The sequence below is a fragment of the Ranitomeya imitator genome, chromosome 7, assembly GCF_032444005.1.
Source record: "Ranitomeya imitator isolate aRanImi1 chromosome 7, aRanImi1.pri, whole genome shotgun sequence".
In the NCBI taxonomy this organism is placed as follows: domain Eukaryota; kingdom Metazoa; phylum Chordata; class Amphibia; order Anura; family Dendrobatidae; genus Ranitomeya; species Ranitomeya imitator.
This window is the reverse complement of record NC_091288.1, coordinates 213,091,651-213,113,881: the sequence shown is the minus strand read 5'-3', so window position 1 is coordinate 213,113,881 and position 22,231 is coordinate 213,091,651. Positions and strand designations below refer to the sequence as shown.

General features: G+C 50.4%; 3 protein-coding genes across 4 annotated transcripts in view; all 3 read right to left on the bottom strand.

Moving 5' to 3' along the window:
• The window catches only part of LOC138645437 (cilia- and flagella-associated protein 70-like), a 29,692-nt gene extending 19,483 nt beyond the window's left edge, over window positions 1-10,209 (bottom strand). For both annotated transcript variants that reach the window (XM_069734765.1, XM_069734766.1), the window contains exons 1-8: window positions 10,127-10,209; window positions 5,783-5,969; window positions 5,590-5,688; window positions 5,027-5,106; window positions 3,924-4,100; window positions 3,647-3,829; window positions 3,479-3,573; window positions 3,289-3,379 (exon numbers count right to left, since the gene is read on the bottom strand). In XM_069734765.1, coding sequence (XP_069590866.1) covers window positions 3,289-3,379; window positions 3,479-3,573; window positions 3,647-3,829; window positions 3,924-4,100; window positions 5,027-5,106; window positions 5,590-5,688; window positions 5,783-5,969; window positions 10,127-10,204 — 990 coding nt within the window. In that variant the 5' untranslated portion in view covers window positions 10,205-10,209. The remainder of the gene's footprint in view (window positions 1-3,288; window positions 3,380-3,478; window positions 3,574-3,646; window positions 3,830-3,923; window positions 4,101-5,026; window positions 5,107-5,589; window positions 5,689-5,782; window positions 5,970-10,126) is intronic.
• Window positions 10,210-18,483: 8,274 nt separating this feature from the next.
• LOC138645436 (WD repeat-containing protein 90-like) lies at window positions 18,484-21,467 on the bottom strand. The gene is made up of 5 exons (XM_069734764.1): window positions 21,407-21,467; window positions 20,368-20,459; window positions 20,028-20,204; window positions 19,438-19,576; window positions 18,484-19,360 (listed from the first exon to the last, which is right to left on the bottom strand). Exons 1-5 carry the CDS (start codon window positions 21,414-21,416, stop codon window positions 19,068-19,070), a joined length of 711 nt encoding a protein of 236 aa, XP_069590865.1. The 5' UTR covers window positions 21,417-21,467; the 3' UTR covers window positions 18,484-19,067.
• A 272-nt stretch (window positions 21,468-21,739) lies between these two features.
• Window positions 21,740-22,231, bottom strand: part of LOC138645435 (cilia- and flagella-associated protein 70-like) — a 37,920-nt gene continuing 37,428 nt past the window's right edge. Inside the window, exon 28 of the mRNA XM_069734763.1 lies at window positions 21,740-21,930. Coding sequence (XP_069590864.1) covers window positions 21,850-21,930 — 81 coding nt within the window. The 3' untranslated portion in view covers window positions 21,740-21,849. The remainder of the gene's footprint in view (window positions 21,931-22,231) is intronic.

Sequence of the window (22,231 nt, the reverse complement as noted above, 5' to 3'; positions counted from 1 at the left end):
GTGGTGGCTGCAGACAGGATCTTATCATGTATCTCTGTATACAGGGAGCTCCCCCTAGTGGTGACTGCAGACAGGATCTTATGTATCTCTGTATACAGGGAGCTTCCCCTAGTGGTGACTGCAGACAGGATCTTATCATGTATCTCTGTATACAGGGAGCTCCCCCTAGTGGTGGCTGCAGACATGATCTTATCATGTATCTCTGTATACAGGGAGCTCCCCCTAGTGGTGACTGCAGACAGGATCTTATCATGTATCTCTGTATACAAGGAGCTCCCCCTAGTGGTGGATGCAGACATGATCTTATCATGTATCTCTGTATACAGGGAGCTCCCCCTAGTGGTGACTGCAGACAGGATCTTATCATGTATCTCTGTATACAGGGAGCTCCCCCTAGTGGTGGCTGCAGACAGGATCTTATCATGTATCTCTGTATACAGGGAGCTCCCCCTAGTGGTGGCTGCAGACAGGATCTTATCATGTATCTCTGTATACAGGGAGCTCCCCCTAGTGGTGGCTGCAGACAGGATCTTATCATGTATCTCTGTATACAGGGAGCTCCCCCTAGTGGTGACTGCAGACAGGATCTTATGTATCTCTGTATACAGGGAGCTCCCCCTAGTGGTGGCTACAGACAGGATCTTATCATGTATCTCTGTATACAGGGAGCTCCCCCTAGTGGTGGCTGCAGACAGGATCTTATCATGTATCTCTGTATACGGGGAGCTCCCCCTAGTGGTGACTGCAGACAGGATCTTATCATGTATCTCTGTATACAGGGAGCCCCCCTAGTGGTGGCTGCAGACAGAACCTTATCATGTATCTCTATATAAAGGGAGCTCCCCCTAGTGGTGGCTGCAGACAGGATCTTATCATGTATCTCTGTATACAGGGAGCTCCTCCTAGTGGTGGCTGCAGACAGGATCTTATCATGTATCTCTGTATACAGGGAGCTCCCCCTAGTGGTGGCTGCAGACAGGATCTTATCATGTATCTCTGTATACAGGGAGCTCCCCCTAGTGGTGGCTGCAGACAGGATCTTGTCATGTTTCTCTGTATACAGGGAGCTCCCCCTAGTGGTGGCTGCAGACAGGATCTTATCATGTATCTCTGTATACAGGGAGCTCCCCCTAGTGGTGGCTGCAGAGAGGATCTTATCATGTATCTCTGTATACAGGGAGCTCCCCCTAGTGGTGGCTGCAGACAGGATCTTATCATATATCTCTGTATACAGGGAGCTCCCCCTAGTGGTGGCTGCAGGCAGGATGTTATCATGTATCTCTGTATACAGGGAGCTCCCCCTAGTGGTGGCTGCAGACAGGATCTTCTCATGTATCTCTGTATACAGGGAGCTCCCCCTAGTGGTGACTGCAGACAGGATCTTATCATGTATCTCTGTATACAGGGAGCTCCCCCTAGTGGTGGCTGCAGACAGGATCTTATCATGTATCTCTGTATACAGGGAGCTCCCCCTAGTGGTGACTGCAGACAGGATCTTATCATGTATCTCTGTATACAGGGAGCTCCCCCTAGTGGTGACTGCAGACAGGATCTTATCATGTATCTCTGTATACAGGGAGCTCCCCCTAGTGGTGACTGCAGACAGGATCTTATCATGTATCTCTGTATACAGGGAGCTCCTCCTAGTGGTGGCTGCAGACAGAATCTTATCATGTATCTCTGTATACAGGGAGCTCCCCCTAGTGGTGACTGCAGACAGGATCTTATCATGTATCTCTGTATACAGGGAGCTCCCCCTAGTGGTGGCTGCAGACAGAATGTTATCATGTATCTCTGTATACAGGGAGCTCCCCCTAGTGGTGACTGCAGACAGAATCTTATCATGTATCTCTGTATACAGGGAGCTCCTCCTAGTGGTGACTGCAGACAGGATCTTATCATGTATCTCTGTATACAGGGAGCCCCCCTAGTGGTGGCTGCAGACAGGATCTTATCATGTATCTCTGTATACAGGAAGCTCCCCCTAGTGGAGCCTGCAGACAGGATCTTATCATGTATCTCTGTATACAGGGAGCTCCTCCTAGTGGTGACTGCAGACAGGATCTTATCATGTATCTCTGTATACAGGGAGCTCCTCCTAGTGGTGACTGCAGACAGGATCTTATCATGTATCTCTGTATACAGGGAGCTCCCCCTAGTGGTGGCTGCAGACAGGATCTTATCATGTATCTCTGTATACAGGGAGCTCCCCCTAGTGGTGGCTGCAGACAGGATCTTATCATGTATCTCTGTATACAGGGAGCTCCCCCTAGTGGTGACTGCAGACAGGATCTTATCATGTATCTCTGTATACAGGGAGCTTCCCCTAGTGGTGACTGCAGACAGGATCTTATCATGTATCTCTGTATACAGGGAGCTCCCCTTAGTGGTCGCTGCAGACAGGATCTTATCATGTATCTCTGTATACAGGGAGCTCCCCCTAGTGGTGGCTGCAGACAGAATCTTATCATGTATCTCTGTATACAGGGAGCTCCCCCTAGTGGTGACTGCAGACAGGATCTTATCATGTATCTCTGTATACAGGGAGCTCCCCCTAGTGGTGGCTGCAGACAGGATCTTATCATGTATCTCTGTATACAGGGAGCTCCTCCTAGTGGTGACTGCAGACAGGATCTTATCATGTATCTCTGTATACAGGGAGCTCCCCCTAGTGGTGGCTGCAGACAGGATCTTATCATGTATCTCTGTATACAGGGAGCTCCCCCTAGTGGTGGCTGCAGACAGGATCTTATCATGTATCTCTGTATACAGGGAGCTCCCCCTAGTGGTGACTGCAGACAGGATCTTATCATGTATCTCTGTATACAGGGAGCTTCCCCTAGTGGTGACTGCAGACAGGATCTTATCATGTATCTCTGTATACAGGGAGCTCCCCTTAGTGGTCGCTGCAGACAGGATCTTATCATGTATCTCTGTATACAGGGAGCTCCCCCTAGTGGTGGCTGCAGACAGAATCTTATCATGTATCTCTGTATACAGGGAGCTCCCCCTAGTGGTGACTGCAGACAGGATCTTATCATGTATCTCTGTATACAGGGAGCTCCCCCTAGTGGTGGCTGCAGACAGGATCTTATCATGTATCTCTGTATACAGGGAGCTCCTCCTAGTGGTGACTGCAGACAGGATCTTATCATGTATCTCTGTATACAGGGAGCTCCCCCTAGTGGTGGCTGCAGACAGGATCTTATCATGTATCTCTGTATACAGGGTGCTCCCCCTAGTGGTGGATACTTGTGTGGCTATATATTTGCTGCTTCTGCCACTTACTTTTCCTGGTTTAGATTTGCCGGCTGGGGAATACGGCGCTCTCATTATCTCCACCGGCCAGTATCGGCACTCGGCTATCCGCTTCTGTAAGCTGTGAATAAGGAGGAACATACTGATCCGCAGGCGGCACCTGACACATAATACGGCGGTTGCACTCCCAGAACCTGTGATATAAGAAGCTTCTGGTCACCTGGTCACGGCGGATTGATCGAGGCAGCAGCGTCTCTCCATGTCCCACGTCACCCTCTTTTTGTGGGTCTCGGCTTCGGTGCGGAACTCCCTGTCCTGCAGTAAACCATGGCAGTCAGCGTCCAATAGTGCGGCCCATCCGCTCCCGTATATTGGATAAGGCCCTCACCTCTTTCCGGTTCATCTCTCCATCCTCCTCCTCGTAGGCCCCTGTGAGGATGAAGGATTCTGGGATATGCTGGGCTCCGGGGGCCGAGATGCCGCTCATGGGCCACCGCTTCCGTCTGGAGACCGGCTCGCTCTCCCCGCCGCCTTTCAGGACGCCGCTGGAGAAGATGAGAGTGGCGTCTCTCTGGATGACGGACGGAGCAGGATCAGTATCAGATCATCTGCAGCGGCCACACTCACACATCGGGGGCCACATAACCCCCCCAGGCCCACCGTACCTCTCCCACCGACGGGAGCTGAAGACTGGCCACGTAGTTATACTGCGGCCCGCTGAGGGCCCAGGACTCGGGGACACAGTACGCGGCCTCCATGGTCACTCGGAGCAGGTTCCCCTGACTTATCTGTGACTCAGTGAGTAAGGGCGCCGGGACCGACACTGCCACCTCCAGGCTGGGCTGCGATGTAGAGAAATGTGGACAAGGCGTGCAGGCGGATCTGAGCCCAATAACCATCTGCTTGCTGTCAGTGAATGGAAACTTTCCGGCCAACATCCAGGAGCTGACTGTCATGATCCAGGCCGGGGTTTGTTTCAGGTTATTCTCTCCCCGGTCTGGTCATGCGGGAGTTAACCTTCTCTGCCTCGTTTTGGGTTTGGTGGGGTTATTTCAGTCTGTTGTACCTGCAGACCAATGTCAGCTAGAGCAGTTGACCCCTTGATACCATGTTTTGTCCATTTACTCTGTTCCCGTGACTTCCCTTTCCTGCCTCCGTGATTGTCTTAGTGTTCACTCCCTGTATTTGGACCTCTTGGTATGTGACCCGGCTTGTCCTCTGACCTGTTTGACTGTCTCTTGTCTGTTATCTTTGCTCCCGTCTGGCTCTGACTTCTGGCTTGTAGTTGACCACGTGTATTGCTGTGACCTCTGGTACTTCTTGTCCTGACTGTTTCTGACTCGGCCCGTCTGACCACTCTTTCACCACCAGGTGACGCTTGTGCTGCTGCTCTTGGTGTTGCGCTGTGTGTGCAGCCTCTCTTCCCTCACCAGCACTGACATTCCTCATAATAGGGTGCGATCACACTGGTATTTCCCGGCGGTTACCCCTGATCTGTGCCAATGGGGTCACGTGGCACATGTGGCCAACTATGCTATACCCACACACACCGGCCCAATAGCATGGACTCTCCTTTGACCTCGGAGGCCATATTGGGATTCGTACGGTGTATAGGCAGAGCATTCATACTGACGTGTGACACAGTAACAGCACAGCAGCTGTGAGAAGGATTAGGTCAGATCCGAATGGAGACAGGAAAATCCCAGTTTCCTGACAGCAAGCAGAGTAGCAGAAGCTCCCAAACCTCATCCTCCCGGTAGATGATTACCTTGGCATCTGGGTGGGCAGTTTCCAGAGGAGACCCCTGGACCGGGTGCAGGGGGACGGTCACCGTAAAGTTACATTCGCCTAAAAACAAGAAATAAGGAAAATGATTAAAGGGGCGGCGCTCCGAAGAGGCTCACTTCCACACCGGGTCTGCAGGTGACAACCCTGATAAAGGCCGCCAGGGAGAGGAGTGTGGCGGGGTCACTAGAGGAAGGCTGGGACCTGTAGTGCCCGCCATTAAGGAGTCTACTCTAGATACCCCGAGCTTATAAAACGTCTCCAGGGAGGGGGGCGCACAATGCGGGGGGGGGGAGGGGCGGGTCGGGGGGCGCACAGTGCGGGGGGCGTTCAAATCTCCATCACCGGCTAAATCCCCCCGCCAAGAGACCTGAGGGTCCGCACATCGGCCAGCCCCATCCTCGGGAAAAGCATAAAGACAGAGACCCTCAATGTGGAAGCGCATCGGGCACCTTGGGGGGAGAGGGTGGACCCCAAACACCAAGCAGGTCTACGGGCGAGGAGAGGTGTGCGTAGAGAAACCCCAAAAAGTCAGACGCCCCTCACCTCGCAGTAAGGGCAGCAGGTCCACCGCGCTTTGCCCCAAGACGCTCGTCTTCTCCTCCTTCTGCTTCTTCTCCTTGGGTAAGATCTCGATGACGGTCACTAGAGACAACGAGCGGTCAATACCGGGGACTGCCACTCAGGGGCGTCTCTGCCATGTACAGCACCGGGGGTCCGCCGGGCACAGGACACTTACATAAGACGGGTTTGTGTGCCACGTCGTCCAGGCTGTGAGGACCGTCACCGCCGATGTCCAAGCTGGTAGTGAAGTTGTACTCGGTGGGTTTACTGGGGGCTGATTCCAGCTTGGGGGAGTCTCCCAGGAGGGCGTTATTAAACTCCGACCTCACATAGGTGACCGGGGCGTCCGCCTTCACTCCTCTCTGTGCCAGAGAGACCACACTCAGGGCAAAGCACGGCACAGGGCATGGGGGGCACAACACCGCCCCTTCTTAAAATAATACACAAGAAAGGGAAACATCCCAGGTGGTCTGGGGTAGTGAAGGGGTTACTGATAATCTCCCTGGTGGTCTGGGGTAGTGATGGTGTTACTGATAATCTCCCTGGTGGTCTGGAGTAGTGAAGGGGTTACTGATAATATCCCTGGTGGTCTGGAGTAATGATGGTGTTACTGATAATCTCCCTGGTGGTCTGGGGTAGTGATGGTGTTACTGATAATCTCCCTGGTGGTCTGGGGTAGTGATGGTGTTACTGATAATCTCCCTGGTGGTCTGGAGTAGTGATGGTGTTACTGATAATCTCCCTGGTGGTCTGGGGTAGTGATGGTGTTACTGATAATCTCCCTGGTGGTCTGGAGTAGTGAAGGGGTTACTGATAATATCCCTGGTGGTCTGGGGTAGTGATGGTGTTACTGATAATATCCCTGGTGGTCTGGGGTAGTGATGGTGTTACTGATAATCTCCCTGGTGGTCTGGAGTAGTGATGGTGTTACTGATAATATCCCTGGTGGTCTGGGGTAGTGATGGTGTTACTGATAATCTCCCTGGTGGTCTGGAGTAGTGAAGGGGTTACTGATAATATCCCTGGTGGTCTGGAGTAGTGAAGGGGTTACTGATAATATCCCTGGTGGTCTGGAGTAGTGAAGGGGTTACTGATAATATCCCTGGTGGTCTGGGGTAGTGATGATGTTACTGATAATATCCCTGGTGGTCTGGAGTAGTGAAGGGGTTACTGATAATCTCCCTGGTGGTCTGGGGTAGTGATGGTGTTACTGATAATATCCCTGGTGGTCTGGGGTAATGATGGTGTTACTGATAATATCCCTGGTGGTCTGGAGTAGTGAAGGGGTTACTGATAATCTCCCTGGTGGTCTGGGGTAGAGATGGTGTTACTGATAATATCCCTGGTGGTCTGGGGTAATGATGGTGTTACTGATAATATCCCTGGTGGTCTGGGGTAGTGATGGTGTTACTGATAATCTCCCTGGTGGTCTGGAGTAGTGATGGTGTTACTGATAATATTCCTGGTGGTCTGGGGTAATGATGGTGTTACAGATAATATCCCTGGTGGTCTGGAGTAGTGAAGGTGTTACTGATAATATCCCTGGTGGTCTGGGGTAGTGATGGTGTTACTGATGATCTCCCTGGTGGTCTGGAGTAATGATGGTGTTACTGATAATCTCCCTGGTGGTCTGGGGTAGTGATGGTGTTACTGATAATCTCCCTGGTGGTCTGGGGTAGTGATGGTGTTACTGATAATCTCCCTGGTGGTCTGGAGTAGTGATGGTGTTACTGATAATCTCCCTGGTGGTCTGGGGTAGTGATGGTGTTACTGATAATCTCCCTGGTGGTCTGGAGTAGTGAAGGGGTTACTGATAATATCCCTGGTGGTCTGGGGTAGTGATGGTGTTACTGATAATATCCCTGGTGGTCTGGGGTAGTGATGGTGTTACTGATAATCTCCCTGGTGGTCTGGAGTAGTGATGGTGTTACTGATAATATCCCTGGTGGTCTGGGGTAGTGATGGTGTTACTGATAATCTCCCTGGTGGTCTGGAGTAGTGAAGGGGTTACTGATAATATCCCTGGTGGTCTGGAGTAGTGAAGGGGTTACTGATAATATCCCTGGTGGTCTGGAGTAGTGAAGGGGTTACTGATAATATCCCTGGTGGTCTGGGGTAGTGATGATGTTACTGATAATATCCCTGGTGGTCTGGAGTAGTGAAGGGGTTACTGATAATCTCCCTGGTGGTCTGGGGTAGTGATGGTGTTACTGATAATATCCCTGGTGGTCTGGGGTAATGATGGTGTTACTGATAATATCCCTGGTGGTCTGGAGTAGTGAAGGGGTTACTGATAATCTCCCTGGTGGTCTGGGGTAGAGATGGTGTTACTGATAATATCCCTGGTGGTCTGGGGTAATGATGGTGTTACTGATAATATCCCTGGTGGTCTGGGGTAGTGATGGTGTTACTGATAATCTCCCTGGTGGTCTGGAGTAGTGATGGTGTTACTGATAATATTCCTGGTGGTCTGGGGTAATGATGGTGTTACAGATAATATCCCTGGTGGTCTGGAGTAGTGAAGGTGTTACTGATAATATCCCTGGTGGTCTGGGGTAGTGATGGTGTTACTGATGATCTCCCTGGTGGTCTGGAGTAATGATGGTGTTACTGATAATCTCCCTGGTGGTCTGGGGTAGTGATGGTGTTACTGATAATCTCCCTGGTGGTCTGGAGTAGTGATGGTGTTACTGATAATATCCCTGGTGGTCTGGGGTAATGATGGTGTTACTGATAATCTCCCTGGTGGTCTGGAGTAGTGATGGTGTTACTGATAATATTCCTGGTGGTCTGCAGTAGTGATGGTGTTACTGATAATATCCCTGGTGGTCTGGGGTAGTGATGGTGTTACTGATAATATTCCTGGTGGTCTGCAGTAGTGAAGGGGTAACTGATACTTTCCCTGGTGGTCTGGAGTAGTGAAGGTGTTACTGATAATCTCCCTGGTGGTCTGAGGTAGAGATGGTGTTACTGATAATCTCCCTGGTGGTCTGGAGTAGTGATGGTGTTACTGATAATCTCCCTGGTGGTCTGGAGTAGTGAAGGGGTTACTCATAATATCCCTGGTGGTCTGGAGTAGTGAAGGTGTTACTGATAATATCCCTGGTGGTCTGGGGTAGTGATGGTGTTACTGATAATCTCCCTGGTGGTCTGGGGTAATGATGGTGTTACTGATAATATCCCTGGTGGTCTGGAGTAGTGATGGTGTTACTGATAATATCCCTGGTGGTCTGGGGTAGTGAAGAGGTTACCATACCACCAGGGAGATTATCAGTAACACCATCACTACCCCAGACCACCAGGGAGATTATCAGTAACACCTTCACTACTCCAGGCCACCAGGGATATTATCAGTAACACCATCATTACTCCAGACCACCAGGGATATTATCAGTAACACCATCATTACTCCAGGCCACCAGGGAAAGTATCAGTTACCCCTTCACTACTCCAGACCACCAGGGATATTATTAGTAACCCCTTCACTACTCCAGACCACCAGGGATATTATTAGTAACCCCTTCACTACTCCAGACCACCAGGGAAAGTATCAGTTACATCGAACATCACCAGGGTCATTACTATTAACCCTTTCAATAGTCTGGACCACCAGGGACATCAATATTACACTCTTCAGCCGGGTAAAGGTTTTGACAACTGCAAGAGGCACCATAACAAGTAAACCCTTGTGCCCCCTAGACCACTAGGGACATTATTATTAACACCTTAACTACCAGAGATGTCGCCTTACACCTTCACTACCTAAGATGACTGGGGGGGGATCGCTATTGCCACTTCTACTATTAACCCTTTGATAACCCAAGACCACCATGAAAATTAACATTAAACCTATCTGAACCCTAGATCACCAGGGATATGTATTGTAGACCACCAATGATATTACCATTAACCCTTTCTGCACTCTAGCCAATCAGGGATATTACCATTAACCCTTTTTCTAACCCTAGACCACCCTGGCTATTACCAATAACCCTTTTTATACCCTATACACCAGGTATATTACCATTAACCCTTGGTAACCCTAGACCACCAGGGAGGTGCACCCTAGACCACCACCTTGACCACGGATATTAATGTCAACTGTTTCTTAACCCTGAATCACCAGGAATACTTCCATTAACCCTTTCTACACCCTGGACCTCCAGGGATAGAACTACTAACGCTTTGTGAACCATGGACCATCAGGGATATTTTCATTACCTTTTCTGTACTGCAGACCACCCTGAATGAAAATGAATAAACCCTCAAACCACCAAAAGCCCCTCTAAATGTTATAACCAGACTTGGCCCTAATGACTGGTGGACATCCCCCCCATGCCCCTGACAGGAGAAGCTGGTGGTCCTCAGCATGTTACGGTAAAGCCCACCATCCCCGCGTCTCGCGCTCTCGGCCCCAGGAGGCCATGATCTCAGGGGTGAGATATGAATCTGCCGGCGCAGAGAAGCGTTAACAGGTGACCGGCGCTGATCAGGTGAGGTGCAGCATACGAGGTGTTACCAGATCATGTGCTCGGAGAACTGTGATGTGCACCGGGGCGGGGGGCCGAGGCTTCACATCTTCCAGCGCTGTCTCCATAGCTACGGGTCTGAGGAGAGATAAGAGACATGAGAGGAGGGATGTGTGCCCCATTACCAGCATCACCACCGACTTATAAACTGGCGTCACCAGGTGAAGAAGAGCGCGTCCTGGTGTAATGTGACAAGGGGCGAGGAGATACGGGGGAACAGGGGCGAGGATATATGAGGAGATAAGGGGGCGAGGAGATACGGGGGAACAGGGGTGAGGAGATACGGGGGGGATACAGAGGAGATATGGGGGAACAGGGGCGAGGATATATGAGGAGATAAGGGGGCGAGGAGGTACGGGGGAACAGGGGTGAGGAGATACGGGGAAACAGGGGTGAGGAGATATGGGGGGGATACAGGGAAGAGGAAATACGGGGAACAGGGGCAAGAAGTTACGGGAGATACAGAGGAGATGAGATACAGGGGCGAGGATATACGGGTAGATACAGGGGAGAGGAGATACGGGGGAACAGGGGCGAGGAGATATGGGGAAACGGGCAAAGAGATATGAGGGGATACAGAGGAGATGAGATACAGGGGCGAGGATATACGGGTAGATACAGGGGAGAGGAGATACGGGGGAACAGGGGCGAGGAGATATGGGGAAACAGGGGCAAAGAGATATGAGGGGATACAGAGGAGAGGAGATACGGGGAAACAGGGGTGAGGAGATATGGGGGGGATACAGGGAAGAGGAAATACGGGGAACAGGGGCAAGAAGATACGGGAGATACAGAGGAGATGAGATACAGTGGCAAGGATATACGGGTAGATACAGGGGAGAGGAGATACGGGGGAACAGGGGCGAGGAGATAAGGGGAAACAGGGGCAAAGAGATATGAGGGGATACAGAGGAGAGGAGATACGGGGAAACAGGGGTGAGGAGATATGGGGGGATACAGGGAAGAGGAAATACGGGGAACAGGGGCAAGAAGATACTGGAGATACAGAGGAGATGAGATACAGGGGCGAGGATATACGGGTAGATACAGAGGAGAGGAGATACGGGGGGAACAGGGGCAAGGAGATACGAGGGGATAAAGGGGCGAAAAGATACGGGAGATACAGGGGTGAGAAGATACGAGAGGATACAGGGGCGAAAAGATACGGGAGATACAGGGGCGAGGAGATACGATGGGATAAAAAGGCAAAAAGATAAGGGAGATACAGGGGTGAGAAGATACGAGGGAACAGGGGTGAGGAGACACGGGAAATACAGGGGTGAGAAGATATGGGGGAACAGGGGAAAGAAGATACGGGGGACACAGGGGAGAGGAGATATGAAGGGATACAGGGACGAGGAGATACGGGGGATAAAGGGGCAAAGAGATACGGGAATACAGGGGCGAGGACATAAGGGGGGGATACAGCGGCGAGGACACATCCTAATGTTACAAAACCAGAAACCCCCTAATGTCAGGGACTCACTAATAATAATAATAATAATAATAATCTTTATTTATATAGCACCAACATATTCCACAGCGCTTTACAGTTTAACAGTTTGAAACACAACAGTCATAAGTAACAATGTTAACAATACAGTAATAAAGCAAAATAAGACACAATAAGCCGCCCCTGCTCGTGAGAGCTAATCTACAATGAGGTGGGAGATACAAAGTACAGGTGTGTATTTACAATGATGTATTTACAATGAGGGTCCGGCCATCTTCAGGGGGTGGGGAATAGATGGAGATAGTGAATGGGCTACACACACACAAACATAAAATGAGTTTGATTAGGGAACGTGATCGGTCGCTCTGAACAAATGTGTTTTGAACGAGCGCCTAAAACTATGCAAATTGTGGATGGTCCTAATATCTTGGGGTAGAGCATTCCAGAGGATTGGCGCAGCACGGGAGAAGTCTTGGAGTCGGGAGTGGGAGGTACGGATTAGTGCAGAGGTTAGTCGAAAGTCATTTGCAGAGCGCAGTGGTCGGTTAGGCCGATAGACAGAAATGAGGGAGGATAAGGGACGGCTATAATACTGTCATAGTATGGCGGCACAGCGGGGGGGAGGAAGGGGAGCCTTTGGTGTGCTGAGAGCTGCATTCCCAAACTATCAGTGCATCCTTATCTGTCCTGTGCACGACCACCACTAGATGGTAGCAAAGAACCACAATAATCACTGCACAAACGTAATGTATTTACACAGTGACTGCACTAGCAGAATAGTGAGTGCAGCTCTGGAGTATAATACAGGATGTAACTCAGGATCAGTAATGTAATGTATGTACACAGTGACTGCACCAGCAGAATAGTGAGTGCAGCTCTGGAGTATAATACAGGATGTAACTCAGGATCAGTAATGTAATGTATGTACACAGTGACTGCACCAGCAGAATAGTGAGTGCAGCTCTGGGGTATAATACAGGATGTAACTCAGGATCAGTAATGTATGTACACAGTGACTGCACCAGCAGAATAGTGAGTGCAGCTCTGGGGTATAATACAGGATGTAACTCAGGATCAGTAATGTAATGTGTGTACACAGTGACTGCACCAGCAGAATAGTGAGTGCAGCTCTGGGGTATAATACAGGATGTAACTCAGGATCAGTAATGTAATGTATGTACACAGTGACTGCACCAGCAGAATAGTGAGTGCAGCTCTGGAGTATAATACAGGATGTAACTCAGGATCAGTAATGTAATGTATGTACACAGTGACTGCACCAGCAGAATAGTGAGTGCAGCTCTGGGGTATAATACAGGATGTAACTCAGGATCAGTAATGTATGTACACAGTGACTGCACCAGCAGAATAGTGAGTGCAGCTCTGGAGTATAATACAGGATGTAACTCAGGATCAGTAATGTAATGTATGTACACAGTGACTGCACCAGCAGAATAGTGAGTGCAGCTCTGGAGTATAATACAGGATGTAACTCAGGATCAGTAATGTAATGTATGTACACAGTGACTGCACCAGCAGAATAGTGAGTGCAGCTCTGGAGTATAATACAGGATGTAACTCAGGATCAGTAATGTAATGTATGTACACAGTGACTGCACCAGCAGAATAGTGAGTGCAGCTCTGGGGTATAATACAGGATGTAACTCAGGATCAGTAATGTATGTACACAGTGACTGCACCAGCAGAATAGTGAGTGCAGCTCTGGGGTATAATACAGGATGTAACTCAGGATCAGTAATGTAATGTGTGTACACAGTGACTGCACCAGCAGAATAGTGAGTGCAGCTCTGGGGTATAATACAGGATGTAACTCAGGATCAGTAATGTAATGTATGTACACAGTGACTGCACCAGCAGAATAGTGAGTGCAGCTCTGGAGTATAATACAGGATGTAACTCAGGATCAGTAATGTAATGTATGTACACAGTGACTGCACCAGCAGAATAGTGAGTGCAGCTCTGGGGTATAATACAGGATGTAACTCAGGATCAGTAATGTATGTACACAGTGACTGCACCAGCAGAATAGTGAGTGCAGCTCTGGAGTATAATACAGGATGTAACTCAGGATCAGTAATGTAATGTATGTACACAGTGACTGCACCAGCAGAATAGTGAGTGCAGCTCTGGGGTATAATACAGGATGTAACTCAGGATCAGTAATGTAATGTATGTACACAGTGACTGCACCAGCAGAATAGTGAGTGCAGCTCTGGAGTATAGTACAGGATGTAACTCAGGATCAGTAATGTAATATATGTACACAGTGACTGCACCAGCAGAATAGTGAGTGCAGCTCTGCAGTATAATACAGGAGGTAACGCAGGATCAGTAATGTAATGTATGTACACAGTGACTGCACCAGCAGAATAGTGAGTGCAGCTCTGGAGTATAATACAGGATGAAACTCAGGATCAGTAATGTATGTGCACAGTGACTGCACCAGCAGAATAGTGAGTGCAGCTCTGGGGTATAATACAGGATGTAACTCAGGATCAGTAATGTAATGTATGTACACAGTGACTGCACCAGCAGAATAGTGAGTGCAGCTCTGGGGTATAATACATGACGTAACTCCGGATCAGTAATGTAATGTATGTACACAGTGACTGCACCAGCAGAATAGTGAGTGCAGCTCTGGAGTATAATACAGGATGAAACTCAGGATCAGTAATGTATGTGCACAGTGACTGCACCAGCAGAATAGCGAGTGCAGCTCTGGGGTATAATACATGACGTAACTCAGGATCAGTAATGTAATGTATGTACACAGTGACTGCACCAGCAGAATAGTGAGTGCAGCTCTGGGGTATAATACAGGATGAAACTCAGGATCAGTAATGTATGTGCACAGTGACTGCACCAGCAGAATAGTGAGTGCAGCTCTGGAGTATAATACAGGGTGTAACTCAGGATCAGTAATGTAATGTATGTACACAGTGACTGCACCAGCAGAATAGTGAGTGCAGCTCTGGGGTATAATACATGACGTAAGTCAGGATCAGTAATGTATGTACACAGTGACTGCACCAGCAGAATAGTGAGTGCAGCTCTGGAGTATAATACAGGAGGTAACGCAGGATCAGTAATGTAATGTATGCACACAGTGACTGCACCAGCAGAATAGTGAGTGCAGCTCTGGAGTATAATACAGGATGTAACTCAGGATCAGTAATGTAATGTATGTACACAGTGACTGCACCAGCAGAATAGTGAGTGCAGCTCTGGGGTATAATACATGACGTAACACAGGATCAGTAATGTAATGTATGTACACAGTGACTGCACCAGCAGAATAGTGAGTGCAGCTCTGGGGTATAATACAGGATGTAACTCAGGATCAGTAATGTAATGTATGTACACAGTGACTGCACCAGCAGAACAGTGATTGCAGCTCTGGAGTATAATACAGGATGTAACTCAGGATCAGTAATGTAATGTATGTACACAGTGACTGCACCAGCAGAATAGTGAGTGCAGCTCTGGGGTATAATACAGAATGTAACTCAGGATCAGTAATGTATGTACACAGTGACTGCACCAGCAGAATAGTGAGGTCAGCTCTGGGGTATAATACAGGATGTAACTCAGGATCAGTAATGTATGTACACAGTGACTGCACCAGCAGAATAGTGAGTGCAGCTCTGGGATATAATACAGGAGGTAACTCGGGATCAGTAATGTAATGTATGTACACAGTGACTGCACCAGCAGAATAGTGAGTGCAGCTCTGGGGTATAATACAGGAGGTAACTCGGGATCAGTAATATAATGTATGTACACAGTGACTGCACCAGCAGAATAGTGAGTGCAGCTCTGGGGTATAATACAGGAGGTAACTCGGGATCAGTAATGTAATGTATGTACACAGTGACTGCACCAGCAGAATAGTGAGTGCAGCTCTGGAGTATAATACAGGAGGTAACTCAGGATCAGTAATGTATGTACACAGTGACTGCACCAGCAGAATAGTGAGTGCAGCTCTGGAGTATAATACAGGATGTAACTCAGGATCAGTAATGTAATGTATGTACACAGTGACTGTACCACCAGAATAGTGAGTGCAGCTCTGGAGCATAATACAGGATGTAACTCAGGATCAGTAATGTATGTGCACAGTGACTGCACCAGCAGAATAGTGAGTGCAGCTCTGGAGTATAATACAGGAGGTAACGCAGGATCAGTAATGTAATGTATGTACACAGTGACTACAGCAGCAGAATAGTGAGTGCAGCTCTGGGGTATAATACAGGAGGTAACGCAGGATCAGTAATGTAATGTATGTACACAGTGACTGCACCAGCAGAATAGTGAGTGTAGCTCTGGGGTATAATACAGGATGTAACTCAGGATCAGTAATGTAATGTATGTACACAGTGACTGCACCAGCAGAATAGTGAGTGCAGCTCTGGAGTATAATACAGGAGGTAACTCAGGATCAGTAATGTATGTACACAGTGACTGCACCAGCAGAATAGTGAGTGCAGCTCTGGGTTATAATACAGGATTTAACTCAGGATCAGGAATGTAATGTATGTGCACAGTGACTGCACCAGCAGAATAGTGAGTGCAGCTCTGGGGTATAATACAGGAGGTAACTCAGGATCAGTAATGTAATGTATGTACACAGTGACTACAGCAGCAGAATAGTGAGTGCAGCTCTGGGGTATAATACAGGAGGTAACGCAGGATCAGTAATGTAATGTATGTACACAGTGACTGCACCAGCAGAATAGTGAGTGCAGCTCTGGGGTATAATACAGGATGTAACTCAGGATCAGTAATGTAATGTATGTACACAGTGACTGCACCAGCAGAATAGTGAGTGCAGCTCTGGAGTATAATACAGGAGGTAACTCAGGATCAGTAATGTATGTACACAGTGACTGCACCAGCAGAATAGTGAGTGCAGCTCTGGGTTATAATACAGGATTTAACTCAGGATCAGGAATGTAATGTATGTGCACAGTGACTGCACCAGCAGAATAGTGAGTGCAGCTCTGGGGTATAATACAGGAGGTAACGCAGGATCAGTAATGTAATGTATGTACACAGTGACTGCACCAGCAGAATAGTGAGTGCAGCTCTGGGGTATAATACAGGATGTAACTCAGGATCAGTAATGTAATGTATGTGCACAGTGACTGCACCAGCAGAATAGTGAGTGCAGCTCTGGGGTATAATACAGGATGTAACTCAGGATCAGTAATGTAATGTATGTACACAGTGACTGCACCAGCAGAATAGTGAGTGCAGCTCTGGGGTATAATACAGGAGGTAACTCAGGATCAGTAATGTAATGTATGTACACAGTGACTGCACCAGCAGAATAGTGAGTGCAGCTCTGAGGTATAATACAGGATGTAACTCAGGATCAGTAATGTAATGTATGTACACAGTGACTGCACCAGCAGAATAGTGAGTGCAGCTCTGGGGTATAATGCAGGGTGTAACTCAGGATCAGTAATGTAATGTATGTACACAGTGACTGCACCAGCAGAATAGTGAGTGCAGCTCTGGGGTATAATACAGGATGTAACTCAGGATCAGTAATGTAATGTATGTACACAGTGACTGCACCAGCAGAATAGTGAGTGCAGCTCTGGGGTATAATACAGGATGTAACTCAGGATCAGTAATGTAATGTATGTACACAGTGACTGCACCAGCAGAATAGTGAGTGCAGCTCTGAGGTATAATACAGGATGTAACTCAGGATCAGTAATGTAATGTATGTACACAGTGACTGCACCAGCAGAATAGCGAGTGCAGCTCTGGGGTATAATACAGGATGTAACTCAGGATCAGTACTGTAATGTATGTACACAGTGACTGCACCAGCAGAATAGTGAGTGCAGCTCTGGAGTATAATACAGGAGGTAACTCAGGATCAGTAATGTAATGTATGTACACAGTGACTGCACCAGCAGAATAGTGAGTGCAGCTCTGGGGTATAATACAGGATGTAACTCAGGATCAGTACTGTAATGTATGTACACAGTGACTGCACCAGCAGAATAGTGAGTGCAGCTCTGGGGTATAATACAGGATGTAACTCAGGATCAGTAATGTAATGTATGTACACAGTGACTGCACCAGCAGAATAGTGAGTGCAGCTCTGGAGTATAATACAGGAGGTAACTCAGGATCAGTAATGTAATGTATGTGCACAGTGACTGCACCAGCAGAATAGTGAGTGCAGCTCTGGAGTATAATACAGGATGTAACTCAGGATCAGTAATGTAATGTATGTACACAGTGACTGCACCAGCAGAATAGTGAGTGCAGCTCTGGAGTATAATAAAGGAGGTAACTCAGGATCAGTAATGTAATGTATGTACACAGTGACTGCACCAGCAGAATAGTGAGTGCAGCTCTGGAGTATAATACAGGATGTAACTCAGGATCAGTAATGTAATGTATGTACACAGTGACTGCACCAGCAGAATAGTGAGTGCAGCTCTGGAGTATAATACAGGATGTAACTCAGGACCAGTAATGTAATGTATGTACACAGTGACTGCACCAGCAGAATAGTGAGTGCAGCTCTGGGGTATAATACAGGATGTAACTCAGGATCAGTAATGTAATGTATGTACACAGTGACTGCACCAGCAGAATAGTGAGTGCAGCTCTGGGGTATAATACAGGATGTAACTCAGGACCAGTAATGTAATGTATGTACACAGTGACTGCACCAGCAGAATAGTGAGTGCAGCTCTGGAGTATAATACAGGATGTAACTCAGGATCAGTAATGTAATGTATGTACACAGTGACTGCACCAGCAGAATAGTGAGTGCAGCTCTGGGGTATAATGCAGGGTGTAACGTCACATGAGGAGCACTGGGGGGCAATCTCAGGGGTTTCTTACCTGGGGTGGGGGACGGCGTCTCTCCCTTCTGAATGGAATCGTAGGGTAACTTGGAAGCATCAGAAGGAAATCTGGAAGAACAGTAATTTCCTTCATACAATGTGATGATCGGCAGCCGGCGCTCAGCAGGAACCTATGACCTGTCAGATGTTGTCAGAGGCTCGGTGATTGTTGTTCCGTTACCTCCGCAGACACATGGTGGCACAGTGCACATCTCTGTACAGCGGAAGCTTCTTCTCTAGTGCCCTCCCGGCCATTCCAGCACGAGGTCTCGCTTTACAGCCAGGAGGTGATGGAGCCCAAATGTATCTGAAAGGTGAATCTCGTGGCTGTAGGAGCGGCGTGGACTGACCTTATGAAGTCGTACAGGTCTTGCCATTTCTCTCCTTTAGGAACCGGAAACGCCATCTCGCGGGGCATCGGGGCAAATCCATTCTGTAAAGCCTTGGACTGCCGCGCCTCGCGATAGCTCACCTCTGGAGGGAGAGCCGGAATGGAGTGACCCTTTAAGCTGCCATGTTGGTACAATGTGGGAACCACTAGCGCCCCTTTATTACCCTGATGCCCATTCATTTAAAGGGGCATCATGTAATCCCGGGGCAACAGATGATGCCCAGATGCGGGTACAAAGTGGACATCCCCTTTAACCCCATTTTCCGTTTTTTCCTCCCAGAGCCATAACTTGTTAAGCCCTCACACGTCTTACCGGGGTTGAACACCAGATCGCTGGTCACCAGGTTCTTCACCAGTAAGTTGGAGCAGAGCTTCACGCTCCTCAGGTGGCTGTACCTCCGACTCAAGTACATGGACAGGATATAGCGCAGGTCCAGCAAAAGACAGGTCCACCGGGAGCCTGAGGGGGCCGGACCCACCAGACCTGGAGGGGAGATGCGAGAGGAGGATGATGCCCACCGATCGGGAGCGTTCATGGTCACACAGGATCTCTGCGCTCACCGTGGCGGGCGCCCTGCGCGGTGCCGTCATACACCGAGCCCTTCACTGCTCCGCACACAAACGGGAACTGCAGCCACGTGGTGGTCGACCTAAACTCCTTAAAGAGGTTGGAGAAGGAGATCCGAATGGTCTGACCGTCCTGGAAGAGAGAGACGTGACGAGCGCCATTCACAAGGATGGAACCCAGCTTTCCCAGAATCAGGTGACAGCGGATGTATCCCAGCTTTCCCAGAATCAGGTGACAGCGGATGTAACCCAGCTTTCCCAGAATCAGGTGACAGCGGATATAACCCAGCTTTCCCAGAATCAGGGGTAGCGGATGTAACCCAGCTTTCCCAGAATCAGGTGACAGCGGATGTAACCCAGCTTTCCCAGAATCAGGTGACAGCGGATGTAACCCAGCTTTCCCAGAATCAGGTGACAGCGGATATAACCCAGCTTTCCCAGAATCAGGGGTAGCGGATGTAACCCAGCTTTCCCAGAATCAGGTGACAGCGGATGTAACCCAGCTTTCCCAGAATCAGGTGACAGCGGATGTAACCCAGCTTTCCCAGATCCCTCTGGATGACACCCGCCCGCTCCCGTCTCACCTCGGCGCTCACGTCTACGTGCACCACAAAATGCTTCCCGGGGATCGGCCTGAACAGCAGGTAGAGGTGGCGGCCGCTCAGCCCCAGACTCTGGGAACTGGTCTTGGGGACCTGGACGTAGTTGCCTGCGGGGACGGCCCCCCGGATCTTGTACACGGTGCACTTCAGGCCTCTGTCCTGCGGCAGGAAGAAGATGATGGGGTGAAGGAGGCCACAGGAAGGAACAGCAGCAACCGTGCTGATTAATGAGGGGCGCGTGGTCCATGGCGATGTGTGGCGGCCCCTGACATACGTCCCCCCAATACTAGAACAGCTTGGAAAATAACATGGAGGCGGTTACCATGACAGCGGTGACATCGCCCTCCCGGCTCGAACGCTTCCACTCGTCCAGCTGCACGTGCTTGAAAACGTTCACATACGGGTGCTGCCAAACTGTGCGGTGGGGGGAAACGAGGACAAGTGAGACCCCAATATACACAACGCCCCCCACATACACATCAGCAGTGCCCCCCCCACATTAAATGTGACCTCTATATTACACACAAGCACCCTCTCGGGACCCCTGAGTGCAGAATCCAACCCCCGAGACCCCTGAGTGCAGAATTCGACCCCGGGACCCCTGAGTGCGGGACACGACCCCCAGGACCCCTGAGTGCGGGACACGACCCCCGGGACACCTGAGTGCGGGACACGACCCCCGGGACCCCAACAAACCAGACACGACCCCCGGGACCCCTGAGCGCGGGACACGACCCCCGGGACACCTGAGCGAGGGACAAGACCCCCGGGACCCCTGAGCGCGGGACACGACCCCCGGGACCCCTGAGCGCGGGACACGACCCCCGGGACCCCTGAGTGCGGGACACGACCCCCAGGACCCCTGAGTGCGGGACACGACCCCCGGGACACCTGAGTGCGGGACACGACCCCCGGGACCCCAACAAACCAGACACGACCCCCGGGACCCCTGAGCGCGGGACACGACCCCCGGGACACCTGAGCGAGGGACAAGACCCCCGGGACCCCTGAGCGCGGGACACGACCCCCGGGACCCCTGAGCGCGGGACACGACCCCCGGGACCCCTGAGCGCGGGACACGACCCCCGGGACCCCTGAATGTGGGACACGACCCCCGGGACCCCTGAGTGCGGGACACGACCCCCGGGACCCCTGAGCGCGGGACACGACCACCGGGACCCCTGAATGTGGGACACGACCCCCGGGAACCCTGAATGTGGGACACGACCCCCGGGACCTCTGAGTGCGGGACACGACCACCGGGACCCCTGAATGTGGGACACGACCCCCGGGAACCCTGAGCGCGGGACACGACCACCGGGACCCCTGAATGTGGGACACGACCCCCGGGAACCCCGCACCTCCAGACATGGCTCCAGCTTAATCCTCCCGCCGCGGCCAACTGTCTACACAGCACTGACGTCATCGCGCTGCCCTAACGACGGCTCCAGAGCATCGTCCCGCCCCCTGGAGACCGGGCGCAGGCTGATGGCGTCACTGGCGGCGTCTGATGTTGCCAAGCAACCGCTCACGTCTCTACTGGAACACGTGCTTCAATCTATAGTCACGTGCCTCCTTGTAAAATGACGCAGCCGCCATCACCACATCCTGAGGCCGCTCTTATCAGTGACCCTATAGCCCCCCATACACTGCAGGCTCATTGTAAAGAAAAACAGGAACGTTTGATTTCATCACTAATCAGCTTTATTCATACAAACAGCCCCATCCCCAATATTCCCTGCTCTGGGGTCTCAGGTGTCATCAGCAGGTGCAGCCCCCAGTATTCCCCGCTTTAGGGCGTTCATCAGAAGGACGGGTCTCCGAAGCCGACCTCCTCCTGGAGCTGCTGGATCTCGGTGATCAGTGTCTGGTCCTGGACATCTAACTGTAGGAGACAGAAGAGGGTCAGAGATGTAAACGGCCATGTCTTACCGCTGCCCCCCCACACTGCCCCCCCCCGGCCATCCCCACACAGCCCACCCCCGCACAGCCCACCCCCGCACAGGCCCACACGGCCCACCCCCAGCACAGGCCCACGCTGCCCACCCCCAGCACAGGCCCACATTGCCCACCCCCAGCACAGGCGCACGCTGCCCACCCCCAGCACAGGCCCACGCTGCCCACCCCCAGCACAGGCCCACATTGCCCACCCCCAGCACAGGCCCACGCTGCCCACCCCCAGCACA

Coding starts and splice junctions, on each gene's coding strand:
- LOC138645436 (XM_069734764.1), bottom strand. Junction 20,205..20,367: donor GCGATGTCACCGCTGTCATG/GTAACCGCCTCC, acceptor TTCCTGCCGCAG/GACAGAGGCCTGAAGTGCAC. Junction 19,361..19,437: donor CGCGCAGGGCGCCCGCCACG/GTGAGCGCAGAG, acceptor TCTCCCCTCCAG/GTCTGGTGGGTCCGGCCCCC.